This window comes from Ixodes scapularis, unplaced genomic scaffold (genome assembly GCF_016920785.2).
Source record: "Ixodes scapularis isolate PalLabHiFi unplaced genomic scaffold, ASM1692078v2 PGA_scaffold10__122_contigs__length_95168666, whole genome shotgun sequence".
NCBI classification, from domain to species: Eukaryota; Metazoa; Arthropoda; class Arachnida; order Ixodida; family Ixodidae; genus Ixodes; species Ixodes scapularis.
In genome coordinates this window covers 56,578,555-56,590,264 of record NW_024609836.1, presented here as the reverse complement: position 1 = coordinate 56,590,264, position 11,710 = coordinate 56,578,555, and the positions used below count along the sequence as shown (strand labels likewise).

The following is an 11,710-nucleotide window of genomic DNA, read 5'->3' as shown; positions in this document are numbered from 1 at the left end:
CTTTTGATTGAGGTAAGTTGTTCATTTCGATATTTTGACAAACCAAAGGCACCCATAACCACATATTCCTAGTAATCATAAGTATCAGAGCTTGCGAAATTTATTTTTTAGATTTATATAAAATGGGTTAGGTCCATTCGAACCTTACATCATTTCTAACTCCCCAAACAAACCTCAAAAGTAAAAAAAAAAAAAGGTAAAGAGGTAAATAATTAAAAGGATGTAAACATTTCGGCGGAACACCGCCTGGTTGTACGCAATATCGAAGGGGTAGTCAGTAAAGTCTAACTAAAGTAATGACTATTTTTTCAGACAGGTGCGTTTCAATAGCACATCTGCCGTGCTCAAATTTCGTTAATATAGGTTTTAAAAAAATTTTCAAGAAAACCTGCCAGCAGCACCGACAACCAGACGGTATGCTCAAATTTCGTTAATATAGGTTTAAGAAAAAATTTTCAAGAAAACCTGCCAGCAGCACCGACAACCAGACGGTATGCTCAAATTTCGTTAATATAGGTTTAAGAAAAAAATTTCAAGAAAACCTGCCAGCAGCACCGACAACCAGACGGTATGCTCAAATTTCGTTAATATAGGTTTAAGAAAAAAATTTCAAGAAAACCTGCCAGCAGCACCGACAACCAGACGGTATGCTCAAATTTCGTTAATATAGGTTTAAGAAAAAATTTTCAAGAAAACCTGCCAGCAGCACCGACAACCAGACGGTATGCTCAAATTTCGTTAATATAGGTTTAAGAAAAAATTTTCCAGAAAACCTGCCAGCAGCACCGACAACCAGACGGTATGCTCAAATTTCGTTAATATAGGTTTAAGAAAAATTTTTCAAGAAAACCTGCCAGCAGCACCGACAACCAGACGGTATGCTCAAATTTCGTTAATATAGGTTTAAGAAAAAAATTTCAAGAAAACCTGCCAGCAGCACCGACAACCAGACGGTATGCTCAAATTTCGTTAATATAGGTTTAAGAAAAATTTTTCAAGAAAACCTGCCAGCAGCACCGACAACCAGACGGTATGCTCAAATTTCGTTAATATAGGTTTAAGAAAAAAATTTCAAGAAAACCTGCCAGCAGCACCGACAACCAGACGGTATGCTCAAATTTCGTTAATATAGGTTTAAGAAAAAAATTTCAAGAAAACCTGCCAGCAGCACCGACAACCAGACGGTATGCTCAAATTTCGTTAATATAGGTTTAAGAAAAAATTTTCAAGAAAACCTGCCAGCAGCACCGACAACCAGACGGTATGCTCAAATTTCGTTAATATAGGTTTAAGAAAAATTTTTCAAGAAAACCTGCCAGCAGCACCGACAACCAGACGGTATGCTCAAATTTCGTTAATATAGGTTTAAGAAAAAAATTTCAAGAAAACCTGCCAGCAGCACCGACAACCAGACGGTATGCTCAAATTTCGTTAATATAGGTTTAAGAAAAATTTTTCAAGAAAACCTGCCAGCAGCACCGACAACCAGACGGTATGCTCAAATTTCGTTAATATAGGTTTAAGAAAAAAATTTCAAGAAAACCTGCCAGCAGCACCGACAACCAGACGGTATGCTCAAATTTCGTTAATATAGGTTTAAGAAAAAAAATTTCAAGAAAACCTGCCAGCAGCACCGACAACCAGACGGTATGCTCAAATTTCGTTAATATAGGTTTAAGAAAAAATTTTCAAGAAAACCTGCCAGCAGCACCGACAACCAGACGGTATGCTCAAATTTCGTTAATATAGGTTTAAGAAAAAATTTTCAAGAAAACCTGCCAGCAGCACCGACAACCAGACGGTATGCTCAAATTTCGTTAATATAGGTTTAAGAAAAAAATTTCAAGAAAACCTGCCAGCAGCACCGACAACCAGACGGTATGCTCAAATTTCGTTAATATAGGTTTAAGAAAAAATTTTCAAGAAAACCTGCCAGCAGCACCGACAACCAGACGGTATGCTCAAATTTCGTTAATATAGGTTTAAGAAAAAATTTTCCAGAAAACCTGCCAGCAGCACCGACAACCAGACGGTATGCTCAAATTTCGTTAATATAGGTTTAAGAAACATTTTTCAAGAAAACCTGCCAGCAGCACCGACAACCAGACGGTATGCTCAAATTTCGTTAATATAGGTTTAAGAAAAAAATTTCAAGAAAACCTGCCAGCAGCACCGACAACCAGACAGTATGCTCAAATTTCGTTAATATAGGTTTAAGAAAAAATTTCCAAGAAAACCTGCCAGCAGCACCGACAACCAGACGGTATGCTCAAATTTCGTTAATATAGGTTTAAGAAAAATTTTTCAAGAAAACCTGCCAGCAGCACCGACAACCAGACGGTATGCTCAAATTTCGTTAATATAGGTTTAAGAAAAAAATTTCAAGAAAACCTGCCAGCAGCAACGACAACCAGACGGTATGCTCAAATTTCGTTAATATAGGTTTAAGAAAAAATTTCCAAGAAAATCTGCCAGCAGCACCGACAACCAGACGGTATGCTCAAATTTCGTTAATATAGGTTTAAGAAAAAATTTTCAAGAAAACCTGGCAGCAGCACCGACAACCAGACGGTATGCTCAAATTTCGTTAATATAGGTTTAAGAAAAAATTTTCAAGAAAACCTGCCAGCAGCACCGACAACCCAGACGGTATGCTTCCCATCCATAAGACGCAATTTTTTCCGGCTTGATTTTTTTTTGTTTAAGTTCACATTTAACATATTTTGAGTACGATAAATATGCGCCGCCTAAAGACACCTTAAGGAAAAGTTTTACTGTCCCCCGTATACTGGCTTATTCACACGATAACATTTTACGCAAGAATAGCGCGCAAAAACACCCCGCATTTATATAAAAAGACACACACACACACACACACACACACACAGAAATAAACCATTTTTTTTTTCTTTTTTCAACACGGCGACTCAAACAAAACGATCCGAACGAGTTATTTAACAAGCACACACACACAGAGACGGCCTGTGTTGCGAAAGAATTAAGTAATTCCAAGCGAGTCATTCCTGTTTCTCCCTTCAGTTTTTCCATCGTGTTTTTTTTTTCATTTATTTTTGTCCCCTCTCTATTTACTTTCGCGTCTGTTTGATCCCCCAGCTGCCTCTCCCCCTCTCTCAAGGTCGTCGTGCGATTTTACTGCTCTCACCAGGCTTACGTAAGGTCGAAATTACCGGCACCGGCGGCGCGCACCTGAAGCTCGTATACGGTCGCACGTGGCCGACGGTACACCGATGTGCAACGCCCGGAGGTAAAAACAAGCAGCACCAAACGTCGACAACACTTTTCTGTCTGTCTTCGTTTCAGCCAACTGGATTGCCACTGTGCCGCAGCGTGTAGCACGCTCTACCAGCACTCGAAAGCCCGTATATAGATGTTCGCTTCGCTAGAAAACATTTTTTTTTTTTTTTTTTTAGAGTTTGCTAGTTTTTTAATTGCTTCCACGAAGAGCTAATAGCTCGTTTTCGAAAGCACTCGCCACCGTTGCTGCGCGAATTATCTAAGTCAGCCATTGTATGGGTGGACTATGCTCTGTTTCATACTTAGCGTGCAACGCTTTCAAAGCTGCTGGCGCGAGCATAAGGCTTGATCTCGTTGATCGTCTGCGCGCGTTCTCACGCAAACAAAACCATAGATGAAGCCACGCGCTCGCGCCAGTAGCTTTGACAGCGTTGCACGCTAAGTATGAAACCGGGTATAGGCACGCACGCACTCCGCGTGCATTGAATACCAGGTCATAGCCTCCTCTATTGGCGACGTGCGCAACCGAAAGCGTCGCTGTCGTCGGCCTTCCACGATTGGCCCAAAAGCTGACTATGACGTCGGAAAGGGTATACCATCGACGGAATTAAGATGAATGAAAGAACTTTAATTTCGACGGTGTGGGCAGTGTTGCTTTGAAAGCGCAATGATTTCAGGCTTCCACCATGCTATTTACAAACACCATCGAACTTGTTGTTCGCCAGGTAATGACGTCACAAGGGGGAACCATAGGAGGGCGCCACCAAAACATCTCGCCGCTAATACTGCCAAAGCCTGGCAGATCGCCACGAGACGCGCGGCCATCGAAAGTGAAAAGGTAGGGCGGCAGACAGAAGGCCAGAGCCGTTAATACTGAGAGTTTGGCCAATGGGCGGAGCTTGTTGACCGCTAGAACCAACGGATGTCGCGATAACACAAAATGGCATTACTTCTTTGTCTTGTTTATTCCTGAGAAATCTTTGTCTTGTTTATTCCTGAGAAATTGCATAGAGTTCCCATGAGCCAGAGCCAGAAAATGGCGGATGGAAGTAGTCATTCTCCGGTTGTAAGACTACGCCTCTGTGGTTGCCAGGCTGTTGAAATCAACATTGGCCACCGCCAATGTTGCCTGATCGGTTTTGAAAAAAGTCTATTGTGGGTGACCTGTTTCCATGAAAACTATTTTCTGGACGAAACCACCGAGTTATTTTTCGCACAACGTACACATCAGTGGCACAACCCCGGGGGGGGGGGGGGGGGGGGGGGGGGGGGGGGAGATATTTGAGCTAGACTTCTAACGCAAAAGAGCCCCCCCCCCCCCCCCCCCCCCACCCCCCCTTTCCCCTGCGCAAATAAGCCAAGACTCATGGCCGCCCCAAACAGCGAAGCAGACGTCCACAACTCACCGGTAGCAGACGACAGAAATAAGAGCACCAAAGGGGAAAACAAGCAAATAGAAAATTGAAGGTCTGTCACCGCGGCTGGAAGAGACTTTAAAAATAGGATCTCCCCGGGTTTAAAACAAACAACAAAAAAAAAAAAAAAAAAAGCGGCAAAACAGAAAGAAAAAAAAAAGTTGAGTAACGTAAAGGGCGCGGGAGCCACATTAACCATTTCAACAGCCAAGCCAAGGCGAGAGCCGAGCAGAAAGGGAAAAACGAGCCAAGAATTGTTTTTCCAGGGCCGATTTCAGGGAAGTACGACGATATATACACAGCAGCGCTAAGAGAAGAAGCAGCAAAAATATACACAAAGAACTCGAAGCGTTCGCCCCTGAAGGCATCCTTCCACGCCGGCGAGCATCGTAATACAGTGAAAGCGAAGAACACTGCACAACAATTCTCGCAGCGCGATCAGCAAGATCGATTGGAGTCAGTGCAGGAGTCTGTCGACAAAGACCAGGAGTTACCCAGCCCAGTTATTTTTCGTACTCCAGAGTCCAAATCTAATATAAAGCCCCGCTTCGACCTTGAACCGTAATCATGAACTAGATCCAGAATAAACCTATAATAATAATTAAAAAAAAACACGGACAACCACGTTTAATCTTTTACCAACCACATACAGAACGTCTCGACCAGTCTCGACCATCACACACGACGTATTTGAGGTTGAAGGGTTTTATTCTAACTATTTATTTATCGTTTTTCTTCGTCCCAGGTTTACTATGAAGCAGGGATGGGCAAAATACATGCAAATATGTATCGAAATACAAATATAAAATACTTGGTCAGAAATGTATTTAATTACAAATCTAATTACATTTCCAAAAAAAGCATTTAAGTACAAGATAGAAATACAACCAATTGTATTTGGCCTCCTCCAAATACTTTTCCAAATACATTCCTCAAAATTTGCGTCAGCGACTTCAGGGCACCTGCGACGGGTTTCTGGGTATCTCATTTCAATTTTAAATAGCGCACTCTGGAGTTAGTGTGCGAGGCTCTAGTAACGTAATAGAAATATAATCACAAAAAATGTAATCAGCTTGGATGTAATAGGTGAAAAAGGTACAGAGCTTCAAGCAGCTTTTTTTGTCGATTACATTTCGGTGTAGACCAACAAAAACCGAGACGACCAAGACGCGCAGCACTAGCTAGAGAATTTTTTATTGTTGCAACTCGCACCAGTTACGAAAATCTGAATGACCCGCACATCTAGAATGCTCCAGGCAAAAATATTAATGGAAATCAGGCTGGAAAGCATTACAAGTTGTCACAGGCACTTATTTAGCCAGTCTGCCTGTGAACGTCGATTTCGTCACTATCCTTGCCCTCGACTAGCATCGTAATCACAAAGTCACTAAACGCTTGTGCTTGATTGAGAGGCACTGCATTCGGTGCAGAACGTAGTTTTCTTCCTGCTCTGGACAGTGCCTTTAAAATAAAGCCGGAGGAGAAAAAAAGCCCCATGGCCGAATAAAGGATGGAGACTATATCTTACAACCACATGCATAAAAACCAGATGTATTTTCGCCCACAAAATTGTATTTAATTACAACTGTATTTGAAATACCCACGTTTTAGTATTTAAATACACACGTCAGATACATTACCCAATTTGTAATTAAATACAAATACAAAATACACAAAGTATTTGAAATACATATTTCAAATACTTGTATATAAAATACTGCCCATCCCTGCTATGAAGTTATAGTCACTAACAGAAGCATAGGGACATGGCGACTCCCGAACAACTTATCGCTCCGCAGCTTGCGGCATCAGGCAATAAGGAAGCCGAAAAAATTAATCCCCAAGTAATAAGAGGTCGCACAAGCTTGCCTGTGTTGGCCTAGACGTCGTCACCCAAAGAGTACACTCTCTGGCTGCATTCAGGCGACAAAAAAGAAAAAAAGAAAAAAAAAAAGAAAGTCGACGTTAGTAATGAGCTGTTTGTAGCAGTAATAGAACCCTAGAGGACGCAGAAGCTCCAGCAAAGAGTGCCTTGCCAAATGATTATCGCATTTCGACGTCAATGCGGTCATAATCGCGAAGCAACGCACACAGCATCTGCTGACGTCATTTCGACGAAAAGGAAAGATACAAATAAACAAATAGCTCCTCGAGAGATAAAACATTAAATAAAAAAAAAGGGGGGGGGGGGGTGGGGGGGGGGGGGGGAAAGACGAACTTTCGCCAAGTGTGCGGTTTTAATTAATCCTTGCTTCAAGGAGCACTGGGCCAAATCGAGTTGAGGCTGGACACACGCACTTCCCCAATGGATGTTTATAAATGGGAACTATTGACCCAGAGCGGAGGAGGGCACGGTTCAATGAAGGTTAAGTCCCGAGCACGCAAGCCCAAGGTTTTGCGCGCGCGGTTACGATTGCAATGGGTGGGAGGCGGCGAAGGGAAAGTCAGGCGAATTTCAAGAAAACGCCGAATGCCGTTTTATTCGCGGTAATCGTGCGTTCTCTGTTGGTTTAAACAGCGGGGAGTTCGATACGCCCAGTGTGGGCGCCTGTCACTCTCCGCCGTAGATGAAAAATTTAGCCAACGCTGGGGTAGGGATTCCAGCCAGGATCCCTGGGCTTACTTGTGGTGTGGTTGCTTTTCTTTACTGGGGCTATCGGTTCCCGTGATAACGCACGAGAATGTACAGGGTGTCCACCAAAACAACTTTACAAGGTTGTGGCACCGCAAAAATAAACTGGGCATCGCAGAACGCCGCATTTTCCGCCCAAAGTCGGCGCTAGAGGTCCGAACCATGATGCCCAAAGTTTGAGCCTGAACCGATATCTTATTTAAAAGTTACGAGTAATTTTCTGAAAATTTCAATGGTAAAAGGGAGCTCATTTCTGCCCGTTTTCGGTTTCTGGCGCTGAGTTTCATGCATTCGAGAGCAACGTCGGTCGCCATTTTCCCATCGAAATTTGCAGAAAATCACGTATAACTTTTGAATAACATAAAGATGGTTCAAGCTGAAACTTTGGAATCTGGTTCGAACCTCTAGCGCTACCTTTGGGCGGAGAATGAGCATTCGGTGATACGTAGTTTACTTTTGCGGTGCAAAAAAAGAAACCTTGTAAATTTTCCGGGGATACACCCCATCGGCGCAGACAGGCAAAAATATACGTCATTACATCCAGTCTCTGACGTGACTGGAATGTCAAGCTCCGCTCAAACACACAAGTTAAAAAACAACGTTTTTTTGTTATTATTTGGCACTGAAGCGCTTTGCTTTCTCAATCAAGACGGATTCATACAAACAGCTGACATTTCTAAAACTAAACGTCACATCGCAAAGCGGTAACACACCCACTTAACAATTATACGGAGAAATTGGTGCCTGTCTTTCTTTTACTGTTTTTTCTTCTTTGGTTGCTTCAAGCAATTCAACCCAGCTTCGGGTGTTTTAACAAAACGGCAAACAAAATCTCGCGGAGCAGCTAGGATTCAAGAATCCAAAACCGAAAGAGCATTAAAAGAAAAGACATTTTCTTTGCGTCATGGAGTGGAAAGACAACAATAATTCTGGGTGCTCATAGGCACGCATCTCACTGTTGCACAAGCGAGCGCGCAATTAGGGTAACACGCTGGGAAACTTACCGTTGCTCCAGGGATTGGGCGCTTCGACGTAGCCGGTCACGATACGATCGTCGGTCGGAAAGTTGACGCGATGTCCCTTGCTGCGGCGTTTGAGCGCCGAGACGCTTCCGCCGCCATGCGAGGTTACCTTGGCTGTCTCCGTCGGCGTCGTCGGAGCCGACGAGGACTTCTCGTAGCCCGACAGGGCCCTTGTGTCGTGCGAAGCGCTGTCCATGCTCGCGAAGAACACGCTCATGATGGCAACGCGACGGCAGCGATGTCAGATGTTGCTGGGCATCGCAAGCTACTGTTACCCCACGCACAAAAAACCCCACACACAAACACACACACTCCACGAGGCGGGGTGTATGTTCCGCTGAACTTGGCAGTGATCAATTCGTAGCGGAGGTCGCACGGGTGTGTATATAAAAAGAAGCAGTCGCTTTCCCGCCGCCACTAGCGCAGCACGACGGAACGGTGGTCTAGTCGTTCGCGTGTTGGTAAACTGATTTGCGTTCTTGGAGCGCGTCGACTCGGACGAGTCGCTCGCTGCTGCCGCGGTATCGACGGGCGGAGGCGAGGGGGTTTGCGTTAGCCGCTTTCGCGGCGTTGCATGGCTGCGCCATCTATGTAGGAGGAGCGGAACTTTTGCTCCCGTTGCGGGCAGTTTTTTGCGTGTTGTGCTGTCCGCTGCGTTCTTTCACCGTTTTGTTTTACTGTCTGCGCCTTGAGGGGGTTCATCCATAGGGTTCATCTGAGTGAGCCATTTCACAAGAGGATTCTGCGAAAAGGAACTAAATTAGCACTCCGATCTAAATACCGGGTTAACTTGTACCGGTCTTCAAAAGGAGTGCCCGCTCGAAGCTGTGAAACAAACGTTGAGTGAAATAAAGAATTGAAACTAGTCTTCAATCGGAGATCCGGTAATCTGGCAGTCATATTTTAATCGAACGTGTATCTATGAGATTAACTGAAGGTATAAAGCTTACCTTTCCGGCCTTCAGTTTTTCCGTACCACGAACGCCATGCCGACAAACGCACCTTTTCCATGGAAAACTGATCGCTTACTGCATCCTATTTACAACACCGTACTTCCAAAATATCCGCAGAAGTTGGGATGGCCCAGACTAGGTAAACAACAGTAGCGCTATAACTCCTTTATTGATAAACTACGTATGGTACGACGTAAAACTTCCTCCTAATACAACACGCTCTGAATCAGTTCTTGCATAGGTTGACCAGCAACAGATCACGGCCCATGGCTAAAACAGAGTTCGTCGTGGCTAAAACAACTAGGAAACATAGGAAATAAGACGAACACCGTACTAAATGACGCACGTGCCGTCAAATTCGTTGTTTGGCGATGCTCAGCAACTCGGCACCGAACTCGAATGACGCTCCCCCGTCCAGAAACTCCTCGGAGAGTTCGCGGACGGTCATCGCCACGCGCCGACTCTTCACGTCTTCCCTAAGGATAGAATGGTGCCACTTGTACCGGGCGTCACTCCACAGCACCAGCATAGATCTACGAGGACACGGCACCTGAACGACACATAACCTGGGCGGCACCCGGGTTGAGATAGAGTCCTTGAACGCGTCCGACCACGAACCGCAATCGGGTCCGTGCTGCAACGGGGCCGCCGCCGCCAACCGCTCGACGTCGTCTGCGCCTCTGTCCCCAGACTCGATCAGATCTTCGTCGGTAAGCATCCAGTGTTCCTCGGGCCTGGACAGCGTAAGCACCGTGTCAGACAACAGATTGAACGTCACCAGACGCGGGCCCCAAAGCCACCAGTCGTCGTAGTGGGGGTCGATGCACGATCCGCGTTTCGGGTGGTAGTCCAAGTTGCACAGTTCGACCGCCTCAAAGTCCGATACGGTCTCGTTTTCGCGCATCTTCCCTTCGATTCGGGTATAGTAGGCGGGTAGGCCCCGAAACCCGTCCGATTTTACTTTCTTCTTCTTGAAATTCACCTTGGGTCCGTAGTCTTGCTTGAGCCTTCCGGATTGAGAGCCCGCCCAGTTGGCTGTGTCGATGTCGGTGGCTAGCCTGGTTTCTTCGTCGGGGGTGAGAAACTCCTCGTGAACTTCAAGACCTGGTACCCGCAGTGGTGGCACGCTGCCGCAAGGTTTGCCACCGCCGGCGTCCGTCGACAACCAGCCGGGCCAGCACAGACAGCATTTGGGGCAGAACACGAAAGGATGCCGCACTTTCTTTCTCGAAATGGCGTGCTTGCTCGGTGTCTTGACGGTTTCGCAGAACAGGCACGTTCTTACGCCCTTACAGTGACATTTTGGCTCCATGCGTGGGCGAAACGGGGTTAAACTTTGATCGAAACGTTACGCGACCAAATAAACCAGACAGCTCCCGTCGCTTCGGCGTGCATGCGGTATAGGGTGGCTAGAGAGCTCTAGCCACCATAATGCGGTACATGCGGAAAAATACCGGAAGCACCGCCATCTTGATTGTGTAAAAATATTCCGCTAGACGGCGAGAGCCACTTCCCGATTGGCATTTTCATTTCACGCTAGGCGGCAGCGTACAACTTCTGAATGCATGAAATCCGAAGTGCATGCGAGACTAGAAATAAAACAGCGCGGAGTAGGTAGACTGGCTTTGGGGGCACATTGCAAAACGCCGAACCAGGGAGTACAAGGAGACATGGGATGGGCATCATTTGAGAGCAGGGAAGCGGTGAGCAAGGTAGAATTTGAGGATAGGTTGAGGCAAATGGACGGGGAGCAATGGGCACGAAAGGTTTTCAGCTATTTATACATGAGGAGTGTAGACACAAAGTGGAGACAGCGCACTAGGAAATTAAGAGGAAAGTTTTTGGGCTATAGCGAAGATACGGAAGAGCAAGTCTCAGTTAAGAAGAAAGTTAAGGCCACAGAAAGAGATTGGTGGCTAGAGGGAATGCAGACAAAGACGGCTCTGGAAAGCTATAGATTAAACAAAAGAGTTATTGCCAAAGAAAGCATTTATGACAATTCTAGGGGAAGCTCATTGCTGTTTGAGGCAAGAACGGGTGTTCTGCGAACCAGAACATACAGAGTGAAGTACCAGGAAATTGATACAGTGTGCACTGCTTGTGGAGAGGAGGACGAGACGGCTGAGCACTTGATACTCTACTGTAAAGGGCTTCACCCTATGCCTACCGAAGACAACATAGATTTAATAAAGTCATTGGGTTTTAGAGACAGCGAAGGGAGAGTGGATTTCAAGACTGTAGAGATTACCAAGCAAAGATTAAGTGAATGGTGGCAGAAATCGAGAGAAAACTAGGTATTTTCTTATCCACTGATGGCAAGGGGGTTTCATAGCCTCACTTTCTTTGCACTGCGGAGTGAATATAGATTTCACAATTAAATATTCTAAGCTTAAATGGTAAAACAAAATGGCTAGGTGGCGTAAGCTACCGCCC

The 11,710-nt window shown here is 45.3% G+C and overlaps 2 protein-coding genes across 3 annotated transcripts in view; both read right to left on the bottom strand.

Moving 5' to 3' along the window:
- The window catches only part of LOC8024189 (protein phosphatase 1 regulatory subunit 37), a 128,589-nt gene extending 119,236 nt beyond the window's left edge, over positions 1-9,353 (bottom strand). Inside the window, exons 1-2 of one of the 2 annotated variants that reach the window (XM_042288382.1) lie at positions 9,275-9,353; positions 8,307-8,575 (exon numbers count right to left, since the gene is read on the bottom strand). In XM_042288382.1, coding sequence (XP_042144316.1) covers positions 8,307-8,541 — 235 coding nt within the window. In that variant the 5' untranslated portion in view covers positions 8,542-8,575; positions 9,275-9,353. Of the gene's footprint in view, positions 1-8,306; positions 8,858-9,274 lie in introns of those variants that run through there. The other variant, XM_042288381.1, reaches the window with a different exon arrangement.
- Positions 9,354-9,425: 72 nt separating this feature from the next.
- On the bottom strand, positions 9,426-10,765 carry LOC121834664 (alpha-ketoglutarate-dependent dioxygenase alkB homolog 4-like). The gene has a single exon (XM_042288377.1). It carries the CDS (start codon positions 10,587-10,589, stop codon positions 9,630-9,632), a length of 960 nt encoding a protein of 319 aa, XP_042144311.1. The 5' UTR covers positions 10,590-10,765; the 3' UTR covers positions 9,426-9,629.
- Between the last annotated feature and the right edge of the window lie 945 nt (positions 10,766-11,710).

Bases quoted from the DNA above. Each gene is read 5' to 3' on its own strand.
- LOC121834664 (XM_042288377.1), bottom strand. From the start codon at position 10,589: ATGGAGCCAAAATGTCACTGTAAGGGCGTAAGAACGTGCCTGTTCTGC.